General features: G+C 50.0%; 1 protein-coding gene across 2 annotated transcripts; it reads right to left on the reverse strand.

Moving 5' to 3' along the window:
* Positions 1-756: 756 nt before the first annotated feature.
* On the reverse strand, positions 757-14,928 carry ABCB9 (ATP binding cassette subfamily B member 9). Of its 2 annotated transcripts, none has more exons than XM_090120804.1 (12): positions 14,637-14,928; positions 13,101-13,757; positions 12,668-12,782; positions 12,180-12,310; positions 10,741-10,946; positions 9,964-10,161; positions 8,333-8,461; positions 6,847-7,035; positions 6,078-6,251; positions 4,647-4,806; positions 4,069-4,205; positions 757-3,367 (listed from the first exon to the last, which is right to left on the reverse strand). In XM_090120804.1, exons 2-12 carry the CDS (start codon positions 13,705-13,707, stop codon positions 3,029-3,031), a joined length of 2,385 nt encoding a protein of 794 aa, XP_089976930.1. In that variant the 5' UTR covers positions 13,708-13,757; positions 14,637-14,928; the 3' UTR covers positions 757-3,028. The 2 variants fall into 2 exon arrangements, with proteins under 2 accessions (XP_089976930.1, XP_031448493.1); XM_031592633.2 differs by having other exon boundaries at positions 758-3,367; positions 14,688-14,928.
* Between the last annotated feature and the right edge of the window lie 1,095 nt (positions 14,929-16,023).

The raw sequence follows: 16,023 nt of genomic DNA on the forward strand, positions 1-16,023 counted from the left end.
TGACTCATTGTTTCCAGCTCTGCCATGACGGTCATCAAGGTGCACTCCACAAGTTAAGGTTTCAGATAAACCCATCTAAGTTCCCTTTGAGAAGAAAAACTTATCTGCATCACTGTCCTCAATAAGTGCCTGAACAGTCTTTTTCGTGTTCCCATGTAAACATCAGCTCTGGGTAAACTCACAGCCATAAAATACTACACTGCAGGCTCTCAGAGGAAACAGTGGCCTATACAGTTTCTAGACTGTATAGATTGCCCACAGACAGTGTGGCCCAACGACTTGCAGCAGTCAGGTTCCAGCACTAAAGGAACTGCCACTGCTGCACCAAGATAAGCACATCCTCTGGCCAACAGGCACCTCTGACCCCAGTTATCACATCACAGACATATTCTGAGGTGGTGACAGTTCTGTGAGGTATGAAAGACCCATCATGAAAAGAAATCTGGAATGATTTTGAAAAGCAGGATTTTCAGTATAGTCACAGGATTTACGTTGATTTGGCCAGCAGAAATGTCTGCATTAGATTAGTACTGCTGGATGGAAAACCCTCATAGCTTTGGCATGCATGCAGATCCACTTGTCACATGCCAACAGAACAATAAAATAACTTGTAAAGCTCAAGGGAAGAGCAGCCTTGAGTTATCTGGATGCAAAAGACAGAATTCAGCACCCGGAGCAATGCACAAAATCAGTTCCTGTTATCAGGTTGGCCTGGAGCCACTAGCAGAGACAAGCTGCTCCTTCTCTGTGTCATTTCAGTTGAAGCTTTTTGGATTTTGGAGTACAATGCTGGGATTATTGGCACGCCGGACTTGGGAAGCAGGGATCCCTTCTCAAAATTTCCTGTAGCCTTTGCAATAAGGCTAATCCCTGTGTATCCTTCAACTCCCCTTCTTGCAGCACTGCCTGGTGGGGCACACGTGACAGGATCTCCCCTTTTCTGCCATCTTATGTAGTAACAAGCATTGTCCTAACAGCACTTCCCAGGTGCTGGCTTCCCTCATTTCCCAGGTTACCCTTTTCCCCCTTCCCCCAGTTTTCCAATTAACCAGCAATCAATTCCACTTCTACAAACCACTGTCTGCATTCTGCTCACAGCTACTGATAAGAATGCAGATTTAATTGCTTGCCCTCTGGTGCTGGGTGGAATCTCCAAACTCTTCATACCGACAATGAAGATTTTCATCAGGCAGAAATATACTGGCCATTTAGGGAAGTGTTGAATGATGAATGACTTAAACGAGGCTTCGGATTGTGATTCCCTCCGAAATTGAGGGAGATAAGCCAAAGAGAGCTCTCCTCCTGAGGCACAGCTTTTTATCATATCACAAAAGCAAGTAGCTAAAAAGACTTCAGCTACAGAGTGTTGTGCTTTGACAACAGGTTATACTGCCTGTCCTTTTGTGTGAGACTGACTATCAGATGGGATCCGGGATGAAAACAAGTTCTTGAATAGGTTATTCTTAGTGTTTCATGGCTGTTAGAAACCCAATTCTCTGTAGGTAGTTCTTCTTATTCCCCACAAGGGTGTCTGTCTATCACCCCCAGATTAATGTTACCTTGAAGTTCCAGATATTCTGAATGCAAAAACACAGCCCCCACTGGGGCTCAGTATTTAGTGGCAGAGGTAGTATTTTATTTTTCTTTAGAGCATCCCTCCTCAAGGACACTAAAGAGTTTGTAAAACATTACTGAGCAAAAACAAAACATTACCAACAACAAAACTGCCAAAAAGGAAAACACAGCAGCATTCAAATATTGGAAAACATGAGAGCTAAAGTGCTTGAGATCATTTCTTAACGATGCACATTCTGAGTCAATCATTCCCATATAAAATCCAATGCTATTTTTCAATAGCATCTGCCTGCCTGCATAAGCTTCACCACTAATCTATGGCAGGATAAAACTACAAAGCCAGAGCCATTATGCAGAAGGGCTAGGAGCAACAGCTTTCTTTCTTTCACTCTTACTCAAAGTTAATAAATAGTATTCAAAGAAATACATTTTCAACTTCAGGCAGAGGAAGTTTGACTTCAAGGAAAGTGAGTGTATGGGTTTCCCATGCAACGAAGTCAATAGCATTGCCTGAAGCTGAACAAAGCATCAGTGGAATTTATAAAGTGCTATCTTTTAGTATTTTATGCCTGTCTTTAGTAGTGTTTTTCAAACCAGCACCAGGGTTGTGAGATATAAAAAAATACTGAAATAACAGACCAAATTTGAGAGGATGCTGGAGCCAGACAGACATTGTGTAGTGCACACGGAAATATAAGAAAAAACAACAACAACAACAAAAAAAGCTCATCCCAACCCAATCAGGGTAAAACTCTTCATCCTTAAAAACAAAATCAAATACCCACCAAGCACCACGAGCAAATCTAAATGTAACACCTGCCTCCTGGTCCCCTGGCTTATTCCAGAAAGGATGGTTACTACATGAAACAAACTCAGCAGCTGTTTGGTTGTGAACCTGAGCCTGCAGGCACTCAGTGCAAAACTCTCCTGGCATTCAGCCCCACGAGAGTGATCCAGTTTTCACTGAAGCCGAGGAGAGATCCCTACAGACTTCAGACTGGCTCCACAGATCGACAGCAGGAGCAGGACCTTCTCCAGCCGCTGCTTTTCTATCTGGCTACAAGAGCCACCCCCTGAATTCCTGGAGGGGAACTTCCCCTCCGCGCATGCATTTTACATCCATTACAGTTAATATCAGTTACACATGCATATCAATGGAAGAAAAGTCCCAGTTGTGAGGAATTACTGGTAGTAAGAAAAGAAACCCAGTAGAAATGCTGGGAATTGCTAAAGACCCAACTCCCAAATCTGTTTCCCTGTTTAACCAGCAGGCATCTGCCCACTGGGCAGTAATGCAGGAAGCTCTATAGTGTGTGGCTGTGTGTGTGTGCAAAGGTGTGTGGCGCACGCAGGATGAGCAAACGGGCACGTTGTGCGGCGCGCCGGCCCGTCGGCAAGCCACCTCCTGCCGCTGCGTCCCAGCATGCGTCTCCAGCCCCAGCCCTCGCTGCTCTCACTTCTGAGCTGTGTTGTTACAGTCGTCCTGTGCCACAGCTGGGAGGGAATGGTCTATCCTGAACTCTCCCTCCAGCCCGCCGGGCGCCTTCGCTGAATCCCCCCGGGCTGTGGGTTGGCGGCTGTCTGTGCTACCCGCCTCAAGCCCCAGGATCTGTCTCTGCACCAGCTTGGAATAAAGACCTCCTTCTTCCATGAGCTCCTTGTGTGAGCCCTGCTGCACCACGCGGCCCTTGTCCAGCACAATGATGTTGTGTGCCTTCTCGACAGTGCTCAGCCTGTGAGCTATGACAAGCACTGTGTGGTTCTGCAAGTCACCGTAAATCGCCTGCTGAATCTGTTGAGGGAAGAAAAGATGTTAGTGCATGAGCATCACTGGCACTGTGTTGGGAGGGGAGGAGAGCAGCTTGGTGGCTCTGAGTTAAGAAATCTCTGGACAGGAGGTTTGTTCTCCTCTGGTTATGCTGAGGACGCAAAGGCAGGGCCCCCTGTAGCCCTATGGCCATCCCATCTCACTGTGCAGCCCCAAATTCTCTCTCAATGCAGCCACCTTTCAGATGGGGAATGCACACCTCCACTGCTGGTAACAGAGTGGTAAAGTGACAGGCCTGATCTTGTATGTTGAGCTCTTGTTAGAGCTGGGGTGCAAATCTGGAGGCCACATAGTGCTAGCTCTGCTGAAGAGCCTCACCCCATCCTGCAAGCCTACAAACTGCCCTGAGATCACATTTGTGCAGCACTCATCCTCTAGCACTGGGAAGCCTGTCCTTATGCCAGCACTTTGAACCAGCTTTTCATTGTGCCAATGAACTAGCCAGACCAAAGGAGACTACTGGTAGAACTGTTTGGTCATCACATCCCAGCCAGATAAACCATGGCTTAGCCTACAAGCATGGTTTGTTTGGTGCCTTAGTTCAAATTTTAGCTCAGGTACTCCTCCCTACTGCAAGTTTGTCTGTGGGCTAGAAATTGAAGCTGTAATCTTTCCTCCAACCCTAGACTGTTTCTTCAGCTCAGACACCCAAGTCACCCACTCACCGCATGTTCACTCTCTGCATCCAGTGCACTTGTGGCTTCATCCAGGATTAGGATGGGAGGGGTTCGGATCAAGGCCCTGGCAATAGCCACTCTCTGCTTCTGGCCACCTGATAGCTGAGCTCCTTTTTCACCTGCCTCTGTTGGATCAAGAGGAGGAGCAGTCAAGATAAAAATCAACAGTAGCCATTAAGTTCAGCACCCAGCCAACAACACCAGAACAGTGTAATGCTCTGAAGCAAAGATGAAGCAAATGCTATTCTGTTTATTCACTTAACAAAGCAGTTGAAATGTACTAAACACCTTCAAGGCTGCAGTCCTTCCCTCCAGCAGAAAGTTCTCCACTGTTGTCCCAGTGTGTGAGGGACTGATGCACATGGAAAGACCCAGAACAAGAAGTCACTGAGCCTGAGAGATCATCCAAGCCCCGACTTCTCTCTTGTGCTGACCCACATGGCTGTATTGCTGTAAGAAGGGCTCTGGAGGCAGCACAGCTGAAGCAACAGCAAGGAGAAGCCCCTACCTTCTCATGGCTCCCTCAGTACCGAATGCTTTTGGTGCAAACAGAGGGATGTTGGTACCTGTGTGGTAGCCATCCTGTAGCTCCGTGATGAAGGCGTGCGCATTGGCCTTCTGGGCAGCCTGAACAACCGACTCAAAGGAGGCTGAAGCTAAGCCATAAGAAATATTATCGGCAATAGAGCGAGCAAACAGCACTGGCTCTTGGCTGACCAGGGAGATCTGCAGAAAGGAAGGGAAGAGCAGCAGGTTGGGAGCAGAAGACACAATGGCCAACCAGCATCTCAGATTATCAGCATTTGTTCCCAGTAGGTAAGGACCAAGGCACAGAAATGCATTGATGTGAGCTTCCAGCAACGCTGCTAGGTGCCCTGTGGCAGTCCCAGTCCACTTTATGTTGTCTGCTGGAAGCTACTGTGCAGAAAAGGAAATGTGTGATATGTTGGTATGTTGGCACCTGGGCTGAGCTCCCCACTCCAGGTCCCTGTCGTGGTTTTGCTCCAGACCCAGAACTCCCAGAACTTCTTGCACTTCTCAGTATGGAAAACCAGTTGTAGGGACAATGCAGGTTGGAGGGAGCTTTGCCCAGCCTTGCCAATTCTCTGCTTGAGGCAAATTAGGAAGTTAAGAGCTGCTGCAATTCCTTAATTGCTTAGCAACAGCCTCCCTGTTCTACTGTACAGACATTGCTGCTCACTCTTGAATTCAGCCTGCTTTGTTAAACAGTCTATATTGAAATAAATTGAACTCTTCAAATTATTGCTTAGAACTGGACACGGAGAGAACCAGTAGGATACGGTCATATTTTAATTGACTTCTCCCCATGCTCCTAGCACGACACCAGGCTTGCTAAGCTGAAAGACTTGCTTGTCTTTTAATTTTCACTCAGCACTGGCAGAGAATGTCAATTAGTCACACTGACTCTGGCTTTCCAGCCTGCTTCTGATCAATTGTTTTCAGATTTTCCTGCTGCTCCCGAGGCCATTCACTCTGGGGGCAAACAAAGTGGGCAGTTACTTGCATAGGAGATGGAGGCTGATCTGTGCTGACACACAGACAGAGCTAGAGGCTTGGACAAAGCACTCCTCTGCTGCTTCCAGAATTCCAAGTAGTTTAACTCCTCATGATCTGAGAGTGATTTTAAGATCTTAAGGTAGAATATTCTGCGGGAATGCAAAACACTTTTTCCAAAACCAACCAAGACTATCAATAATCAAACAACCAAAACTTTTGGGTTGACCAAAAAAAATACAAAACAAAACAAACACATTTCTAGTTCTGTTTTCAGCAGACTTCCCCCTTCCCCTAAAACCAATCACCATCTTGTTCCCTTCTGCCCCCCCAAATTATCTTAATTTGTTTCCTGGACTACCTCCAGCTTTCTGGGCACTTCAGAGGTTTCCAGATCAAACCCATAGCCATATACAACACTGCCATCATCCCCTCTGACCACAGCAAGTGATAGCTAGAATACACTTATCAGTCGCTCGTACCACTGAGTGCAGGTACTTGTGATCGTACATGTTAATGGGATGCCCATCCAGCAGCACCTGCCCATCTTGCAGAGGGTAGAAGTTCTCCAGGATGTTGACGCAGGAACTCTTTCCACTCCCCGAGGGGCCCACCAGTGCTGTCACTTTGCCAGGGTGCAGGGTGAAGGACACGTTCTGCAACATGGATGGGAGAATGTGCTCAGGTGCTGGCCTTCATCAGGGTCCTGGAGCAGTGGCTTGAGCACTGCACAGGAGAGGCGACCAAAAGATGCTAAGGAGATCCCCCCCAACCAACCACTCTGGTGTGCTGCTCTGGCCATCTCACCTCCAAAAGACTAACTGTTTTCTTCTCTCAGCTCCCTCTGAGGAAGCATTTGCTCTGAATTTTCTTGCTTGTGCAGCAGGACCTCCAAAAACTGCAAAGCAACCAACCTCTTTGCTTGCTCATCCTGCCCCATGACCTCAGCCTCCCTCACGTGGAAGCAGCCTGAGACAGCTTGGCACAAAGCCCTGCACCATGCTGACATGTTTAATGTCTGAGCTGGGAACAAGGGTTTTATTAATAAATCTAATTCTCTGTAAGGAAAGCCAGCCCTAAACACCTGCTGCTCACAATAATCTACTTGCCAGCATGCTGCTGAGGCTGCCTTTATGCATCTCAAAAAAGGCAAATGACCTTCCCTACAGGTTAAGGATTGGTTATGGTCATTATGGAGAAACATCACAAGATGCCTCGTGGTGAGGAATGCTCTGCACCAGTGGGGCTCACCTGGAGGACCTGTGTTGCGGAACGAGTGCGGTAAGAGAATGTCACATTTCTGAACTCCACTTTTCCATCCACATGGTCTGGGGCCAGCGACCCATCGTTGACCATTGTTGGCTTGCGGTCGATGAACTCAAACACCTTCTCAGCAGCACCCACTCCCTGCATCAGGCCACTGTAGACAGAGCCCACAGACTGGAAGGGAAGAGGTAATGGTTAGACCCTCCCATTATGGAAATAGCAATCGGAACCACTCATAAGGAGAACAGTTGAAGCACTCTCTGATGTTAACTATGGTCATCAGGCAGAAAAAGAGAATTTTTGCCCCTGCCCAAGGTAGAGGAAACATAATCTAAAGGGGTTTTTGCATGGGTAGACACAGGGGAATACAAGAAGTAAAAAAGATGAATTGGGAAGAGGTGTGTCAAGAGATACATAACCCAAACTTCTACTGAAATCCTCCTCTCATGTCTCTTTGCTCAAGACCAGCAGCTCTCCAATCCAATGGTTGAATGCATCTGCATACGACAAAGCGCTGCATCAGCCCCAGAGCAGCTGGCTTGTCCCCTAGCACACACGTTACAAATGCAAAGCAGCCTCAGGCTGGACCTTTCTAGACCACCATTAGGCAGCTGATATGGCTGTTCCCCGTAGGAATATGGTCCCAGTGGATCTACTGTACTTCCTCCCACTACAACTGCTACACACTGACACTAGCTTTGCTGGAATAGCCTCCATCTTGCTGGCTAATTTAAGTGTTAAACTCAAACTGATGAACAGCCTGTACTGTAAGTGCCTCAAACACACCAAAACTACTGCCTGGAAACACCACCAGAGCCTGCAGCTATCAGCACAGATGGTGAGAGCTGGGTGAGCTGCCTCCAGCTCTGCTGTGCTGCTGCACGAAGGATGAAACAGCATCGAAACCAGGCTTGGCTGTGAGGAAATCTGGACTTGCTAATTTCTGCTTCAGTTGGCCAGGCTTACGCCTTTGCAACGGGAAAGCAGCCCTGAGTGGGCTCCCATCCCACCCACAATCCCAAGTTGCTAATGTGCTGCCAATGCAGCAGCTTGCAGCCTATTCCAAGGAGAGTTAAAAAATGTAATATAATTAAGCTCTTAATGAACTCCGAAATTGAACAGGCAGCCACGCAATCTCTGCATCGTTCACACCAGAAAACATGCTTGGTAGGCAGCCAGGACTCTCCCCTTCAGCAGGGGTAGCCCAACCCCTTTAGTACTGATTGTCTTATCTGTGATGAGGTGCTTCAGATGCTTTCAAGTGTCAAGGTGTTTGCAGTGGTTGTATTCATGGGGCCAAGGGGGAAATGGAACGGGAAGCAGAGGGGAGAATCAGACTGCAGATGGGCAAAGCCATAGCAGGTGGTAGGGAAGGCAACACTGGCACCAGTCCTGTGACTGTGGGGGTTGAGATCATCTTGAAGTCAAACACTGTGATATGGGGTTGCCTGGAATGATCAAACAAACTCACCTCCATGCAATCTCCTAAGACGAACTCATAAATGATGAAGGATATCAGGTTTCCACTCGTCATTTGCCCTGAGATCACAAGGTGCCCTCCATAGTACAGGATGCTGACCTGGACCACCAGGAGGGTGAGCTGAAAGCAAGCAAACAGCCCAAAATCAGCAAGGACAGAACACTCCAGTGCAATTGCAGTTACTCACACAGGAGACCACAATTCAGCAGCTGGTATTTATTCTCTGAGCCCCAAACCCAGCTTTCCTGTCAGCACACGGCTTGGGTATGAGAAGGGAAAAACAACTTGGTTAGCTGGGCTGACTGAAGGAATTCAACAAAATACAAATCTGGAGTGACAACAGTGAAGGAAGACAGATTTATCTGAAATAACAGAGCGTCTCATGGACGTCTCTTGGACTAGCATAACCCACACTCAAATAATCCAACACATACAGTCATCTCACTGCTAAAATAACCTCTGCGTTATATGACACATTTTAATTCAGAGCACAGAGGCAAGCCAAGAGCTAATGCACAAAATCCTCCTTGTGTATACAAGTCCCTGAAGGATAACCTCAACTCTTGCTTGAAATCAGTGTATGGGAGCACCACCTACTCAGCAAACATATCAGACCAGCCCTGATGTGATCCTGATGTTTCACTCTCTGCAATGTCAAGTGCTCCATGCAACATTTGGCATACAGACTACCTGTCACAGGGTGAAATGAGGGCCTGGAGTTTGCTGGGATCACAGTCAGTGGGAAGGGCTGTTAGCTATGAGTTCACACAGAGGGAAAACACAGGGAAAAAGTTCCTCTTCTCTCTCTCTGCCAAGATCTGACCTTAAGATCCTGTTTCCTCTGAGAGAGACTCCACGAGGGTTGTGCTATATCTGTCAGCTTCTTTTTACACAAGCCTCACAGGAACAATTTTGCCTTTTCTGACTCAGTGGGATCCGTTCTGTCCCAGTTCCCACTGCTGGCTTCACCTGGATGCTCAGGAACAATGCTAAGAATGCTCTGAACTTGCTTTCAGCCTTGGGAACACATAAGCATCCTGCAGCTGTATGAAGGCATAACCCACACAACTCTGAACAGCAGCTATTTGGATCCTTAAATGCGCAGGGTGAAGGGCAGCCCCACGTGAGAGTTTTGCACAGCCTTAGTTAGCAGCAGATACAAGAGGAGCCCCAAACCATCTGTTCTCAGCAAAGAAAAAAACACTTTGCAAAAAAAGCCTAAATCAAACAACAAACCAACAGCCTCCCTTCACCACCGCCCACATGTAGAAAATCTCTGCTTCTGAGCAGAATCTCAACCAACACTGTGGCTGTTTTCCCAGCCGGAACCGCTGGAGATGAGCTGGCAAAGGCACGCAATGCAGCAGCCTGAAAACATGAGGTTTTCCACGACCTTGAGCAGTTATCAATTCCATTCTTATTTACAAGAGAAAACAGACTGTTCAGCACCACGATGTCATGCTCCCCGAAGGGAGGATGGAATATATTTTTGACAGAGGGCAGCAGACATCAAGGCTGGGCTCATCCCACAAAGCTCCCTGAGACCAGCACACCCAACACTCCGTGTGCGTTTTGTCACCTGAAGTCATGTCCCCTGCCATGCCCTGGTGCAGGCCACCTACCCCGCTGGACCACACATAGTAGGTGTACGCCAGGGCTTCCCGCTTGTTGAGTCTGTACACCTGCTGCAGCTTCTGCCAGTACACATTTGCCTCTGCTTCCTCATTGGCAAAGCTGCGGACAGTCTTCATGGCGGAGATGGTCTCCTCGGCAGTGTTGTTGGCCTTGGCCAGGGCGTTCTGCACATCCTTGGAGAGCTTCTGCGGGAAGCAGAAACAAAGGGTGCTCTACACATGCCCAGCTGCCCACGGCAGCTCTCCCACAGGCTCTGGAGAGAGCACAGTGACATCTTCCAAGGCCGTGAACACCAAGGTTGAGTGATGGGATACAGCCCTGACCTTGGAACAGTGGAAAGCAGGGCTGTGCTTACTGAAAGCAACAACCAGCACAGGGAGCATGTGGTGTGGAGCTTGCACAGTCCACAACATTAACCACAGGAGACAGCCCTTGGCATAGGGAGGAAGTGCTGGGCTGGGTTTAACCCCAATTCGATTTACTCCAAAAGGAGAGGAGAGGACAGATGGCATGGGAACAAACAGGCACACATTGAGCGGTGCACAGCCAAGCTACCTCCTGTGTCAGACCTGAGACACTTCAGCTCCCGAGCGTGGAGCTGACAGTCAAGGTTGTGCCACCTGCCCACGTAGCTGTAATGCTGCCCTCGTGCCCATACTGCAAGCAGCAAAGCACTTGAGTATCAACCCAACGAGCTCCAAAGCCACCTGTAACTCCCACAGCAGGGACGGGCCAGCACAGCTATGCCAGTTGCTCCTGCCTACCTTGTAGTATTTCCCATAGATGTCAGACACCAGCATGATGATGGGGAAGCCCATGAAGGTGACAAGCGAGAGCTTCCATGAGAGGCTGAACATGAAGAAGATCACCCCTGTGGCCTTCACCACGTTGCGCAGGAAGATGTTGATGTTCTGGGAGACCAGGTCACTCACGATGGTTGTGTCCGATGTGAGGCGGGAGATGACATCCCCTAAAAGAAGAAAGGGTTGGAGAAGGGGAGAGCAGGGACACGTCACTGTGGCAGGTCATCACCTGTCCATGTTCTGCATCCCATCCCGCAGACTGTATAGCAGTCTCCTGGCAGATGGAGCTCCTCATCCAACCCAGCCCTTGATGAGTTCTGCAGAGCAGCATGGAAGAAGATGGCTGCTGTTGGGGATGTGAAGCAAAGCAGAGGAGCTCAAATTGCTCCATGTGCAAAAGACACGAAACCCATCTGAAAGCAGAAGCTACATCCTTGGGTTGCTCAGGTTGGCTGCAGGATAGCACAGAGGACTGGCCCTGCATTGTACCTGGAGGGCATCCCACGTGGGTGCACCAGTGGGTGTTTGCTCAGCCACCAGCCGACTGCTGGCAACTCTCCCTGCTGTCCTCAGAGGACCAGGAATATGCCTAGCACAGCTCACCCTACAGAGTGCCAGGCAGCTTCAGAGAGGGCAGAGGAGGTTTAGCTGTGTCCGCAGCCTGGAGAAGACCCAAGTGACCTGGAGGATGTGAGTGCAGCCACTAAGGGCAAAGCTCCTGCAGTGGAGTCAAATACCACCTTGAATTTCTAAGTACTTGGCCTGTGTTCCAGTGCAGCCAGGGCTGAAGTCCCATGCTATTGCATAACTATTAGTCGAGGGTTACCCATATCCCACTTACAATAACATATCCAGTGTCCTTAGCTAACCAGGCAACAGGCAGCAACTGCTAAATATGGAAACAGCCTCAAAACTAAAAATATTGCCAAGAAGAAATTAAGTATGGGAAAAGTTGCAGCTGACTGGGACCGCACCAGTATGACAGACGTGGACAGGACTAGATGGCAAGGAGGAAAAGCCACAAGCACACACAGCAAGCTTCACATGTCTGAGGTTTCCAGTATCTGGAGCAGGGATGGAGAGCCGCTGATAAGTGGGAACTGAAAGGGGGTACAGGAAGAAGAATGGAAGTATTTTGGGGATGAGATGACTGGTGATAAAAATGCCAGCCCTGGGGCTGCTGGATATCAGGCTGTTTGGTAGCAATGTGGCATTCTGAAGGTGCTGGACAATCCTGACCCCTGTGGCAAGAAAGCACCCAAAAGGAAGAGCTTTCTGTTGCTGTATCTAAACATGAGCATTTAGATACCACCTCTAAGAGCCCCTGGAGAGAGGGCATACCAAGGGGGAAAAATACCATGTGCTGGAATAGAGTAAACCCAGGGGAAAGAGGAACCCACCTGTGCGATTCTCATCAAAGAAACTCATCTCTTGAGACACCAGCGACCTGAAGAGGCAGTTGCGAAGGCGGATGTTCAGTCTTGCAAATATGAGCGTAAAAACGCCGCCCCGGACACCTGCGGCAAATGAGCTAATTGCAGATAAGAAACGTTATAGACCAGTGGACACGAAACCCACTCCTCAGCAACACAAACACACCGGTGCCCGTATCGAGGGCTTGGGCAATGCTGTGTTGGTATCATTTCCCACCCTGGGTAGTAATGATTAAACCAGCCCATGCCTCCCCTGGGTGCTACCAACATAGGGACAGTGGTTCTAATCCCTGCAATGACAAGCTTTGGGCAGGGACAGTGATCACCAGGGAGCCCATCCCCTGTGCCTGCTCCCCCAGCACTGGCAGAAGGACATGGAAGATCTCATGACCGCCACCACTGTAAGAGCACAGAGCAGTCATATGTCCTTGCTGGGCTCCTACCCCTGCGATTACCTTCCTATGGCAAGCAGCGACATGACCAGCACCGCCGTGGAGAAGCGGTCCATGCTCTTCTGCACCACAATGCCGTCAATGGCCAACCCTGTGTAGTAGGGCAGGAAGGTCTCTCCTGATGCAGAAGCACAGGACAAAGAGTTACAGACACACCAGGTGGGTCCAGGATCCAACCACGGATTTATATTCCCAACCATGAAAGCCCACAATCAACCCCCATCCCAACCACATTTACCCATTACACAAGATGTACAAAGAGGCATGAACCTTAGCAACTAATGGAAAAGTTTAATTTCCCATGGCACTTTATCCTCCGCTACATTTTTTTGCTACATTTAATTTTTCCCTCAGCCTGTGAGCAAGCCCCCAACACGGCTCCTCCCCTCCCAGTGAACAGCAGAGCATCCCACAGCCCTCCAGCTCCTTCACTTACCCAGCGCGGCCACGAGGAGGAAGAAGGAAGCAATACCCAGGAAGACGGCATCTGGCTTGGTGTAGGACAGCAGCTTATGGATGGTGGGTCCCGCTGCCTCCTCTCGCTTGTCCCGTGGGGCGTCACAACTCTCCTCCGCCTCGGTGCGGGACTCAGAGCCATGCCCCAGCGCCTCGCGGGAAGATGTCACACAGGCCAGCAGCTGCCACAGCCCAAAGGTGGCCACTAATGCCACGTAGGTCCAAGCAAAGAGCCCCCAGAACCAGGGGTCCCTGATGGTCCTCCGCACCTCAGAGTAGAGCAGCAGCTTCACCATCATGTAGATGCCCATGAGGAGGCAGACGACAGCAATGAAGGTCCGCGAGGCCCTGAGGCGCCGGGGGCCATAGGCTGTGTTGGTGGCCACCCCGATGGCAGCCCCCAGCAGCACACAGCTACGGTAGAGACAGCCCCCCCAGATGTCCAGCAGCGAGTTGAAGATGTTGAAGTGCCGCAGGTCCTGAAGGATGTCCCGACCACGCCGGCCGTGGGCATAGAGCAGCGTGGTGACCACCACGTCGGCCCCGCTCAGCACCAGCGTGCTGGCCACCGCCTTCCAGGCACGCATCCTTGAGGTGGTGGGGGACAAGCCTAGCACAGTGAGGACATGGCCACGGCCTGTGCACAGGGCGAGAAGAAGGGGTGGAGTTGTTATTAGTCATGATAAGTAAATGTTAAGGGGTTGCAAGTGCCACTGAGGCAGGCCACAACAGCCACCCACCGTCCTGATCTCAAACACTGCTATCTATTCCTTCATCCTCTGCTCCTCCTCTCTATATACACTCTGACTTTTACAAAGTCAAAAGCACAAATGAAGACAAACTCCACCCCTTCCAAGACAACTCCATTTATCACAAATCTAAAACCTGCCCGTGCAGGCAGCTCGGGCTGGATGATCTCCAGATGTCCCTTCCAACATCAAGCATTCTGGGATTCTTGTGCCTCATTGTGAAACCTCATTCTGGCTGGGTGACACTGAGACGTGGGCACAGGACATCCATGCGGCCCTCATGCCCTGCGCTACGGGGCTGCGGAGTTCCTGGGCTCAGACGTTTGTGGTCTGAGGGTCCCTCCCTGATTTCCTGGGATGAAGCTGAAATCAAGCACGCAGTAAAAACCAGCGTCAATGTGTAGCAGAACATAATGGAGAGCAGTTCTGCTTCGTAACAGATTATCCTCTTTGAAAAACAATACATAATATCTAAATACAATCCAATAAATAAGAGCATGATGGCCACAGCGGCCGTATCACCCTTCAGAATATTAATTTGGAGCAAGCCGCGAACGGGCAGCACTGTCAGCATGCAATAGGGTGGCACCCAATAAATATCCCAAGAGCAGATTACAAAGCAGCTCCGAGCGGGGGGGACTCCGCCCTTGCCATCACGCGGGGGCAGCTCTTCCCCACGCAATGCTTCCCCCCCTCCCTACCACTTTTCTCCTTTCTATGCACAGAGGATTACGCAGCAAATCCTAAAGCCAGAAGGTAGAACCCACCCGGAACGTGCCCGCTTCCACGCACGCACCCAGACGCGACCCCGCTCCTACCTGCGGCGGCTCCGGCCCGGTGCGACCGATGCGGGCGAAGGTCGGTGAGGGGCGGGGCTTCCGCCGTGACCACGCCCCTCCACGCTGACCACGCCCCCACGCTGCGGAGCGGTCCCGGCAGCGCCTCCGTGCGCTGGGAACGGGGACGAGCGAAAGGATGGATGGAGAACCCGGTCCCGCTCCAGCCGAACGCTCAGACTCCCCTCCCGTTGCAAAATGCTGCAGAAGGCGGCCCAAGGATGCGAGTTTATTTTATTTCTACAGCACTGGAGAGAATAGGAAAAAATCTAAAGGTGCTCTGATGCAGTTTGATGGGGTTTTAAATTAACCCCTCAAGCAAGGAGTGCAGTGAAGGACTTTTTGCAAGAAATCCAGCTTATACTTTTGTCTTCAAGTGTGGACAAGCGCATGCCAACTCCAGAGGGATAGCAGTGCTCAACCTCCTCCCCACTCAGCATCTGTGCACCCAGGTGGGCAGCATGTGTGACACCAGACCTGTGCTCTCAGGTGAGTGAATACGTGACACCACGCTGATCCAGGTCACCACTGCAACCCTCAGGGTTCCTTGGTGCTGTACTTCAGCCTCAACAACCCCTCCAGCACAGATCTACACTTTGCCCCATTTCTGGAGCGTACAGAACAGCGATGTTACTAAGGAAGAAGTCATTTTTCTCTGCTTGGATAAACAGAAAATAAAAATCTCATGTTCTATTGTTGATTTTATTTTTGCTAATGAGTGGTTGCAACCAAAAAGCTCACATCGAGCCATCCCCACATCCCCGGGATGTTGCTAGACCTGGCATGGCCCTTCCCACGTCACGCTGAAAAGTGGGAAGGGTTGTTTCAAACCACAGGAAATGGACTGCAACTTGGCTGAGTCTTGTTCCAGGTTCTTTCCTCACCTGCACCCAGAGCCCTCCCCAGGCCTTGCTGTAATCACCCCCAGTGGGGCAGTTTCCAAGCTGTGTTCAAGGTGGAGCTCTTGCCAAGACAGAGTCCCTTGCTGCCCAAGCATAAATGAGGATGGTGCCACTTCACTGTATTGTAGGTATGGTCCCAGCCTGGACTGGGATGAGATGGAACAGACCCCATTGTCTGAACCTTCCCCTTCTTTGCCCCCCCAGACTGAGCAGGCATCTGTGCCTGGACCCCCAAACAGCTGGGACAAGAACCTCAGGAACAGTTCACACTACTGTCCCCAGCCCCATGGGACACCCCAGCAAAGCCCCAGACGCTAGCTGGTTTTCTTCACTTCAGCCATACTCTGCTCATTTGGCAGGACTGTTTCAATTTGGAAGGACACAAACTGGCCCTTCTTCAGCTTCTTCAGGGAAGA

The sequence above is a fragment of the Phasianus colchicus genome, chromosome 18, assembly GCF_987193195.1.
Source record: "Phasianus colchicus chromosome 18, bPhaCol1.hap1.1, whole genome shotgun sequence".
In the NCBI taxonomy this organism is placed as follows: domain Eukaryota; kingdom Metazoa; phylum Chordata; class Aves; order Galliformes; family Phasianidae; genus Phasianus; species Phasianus colchicus.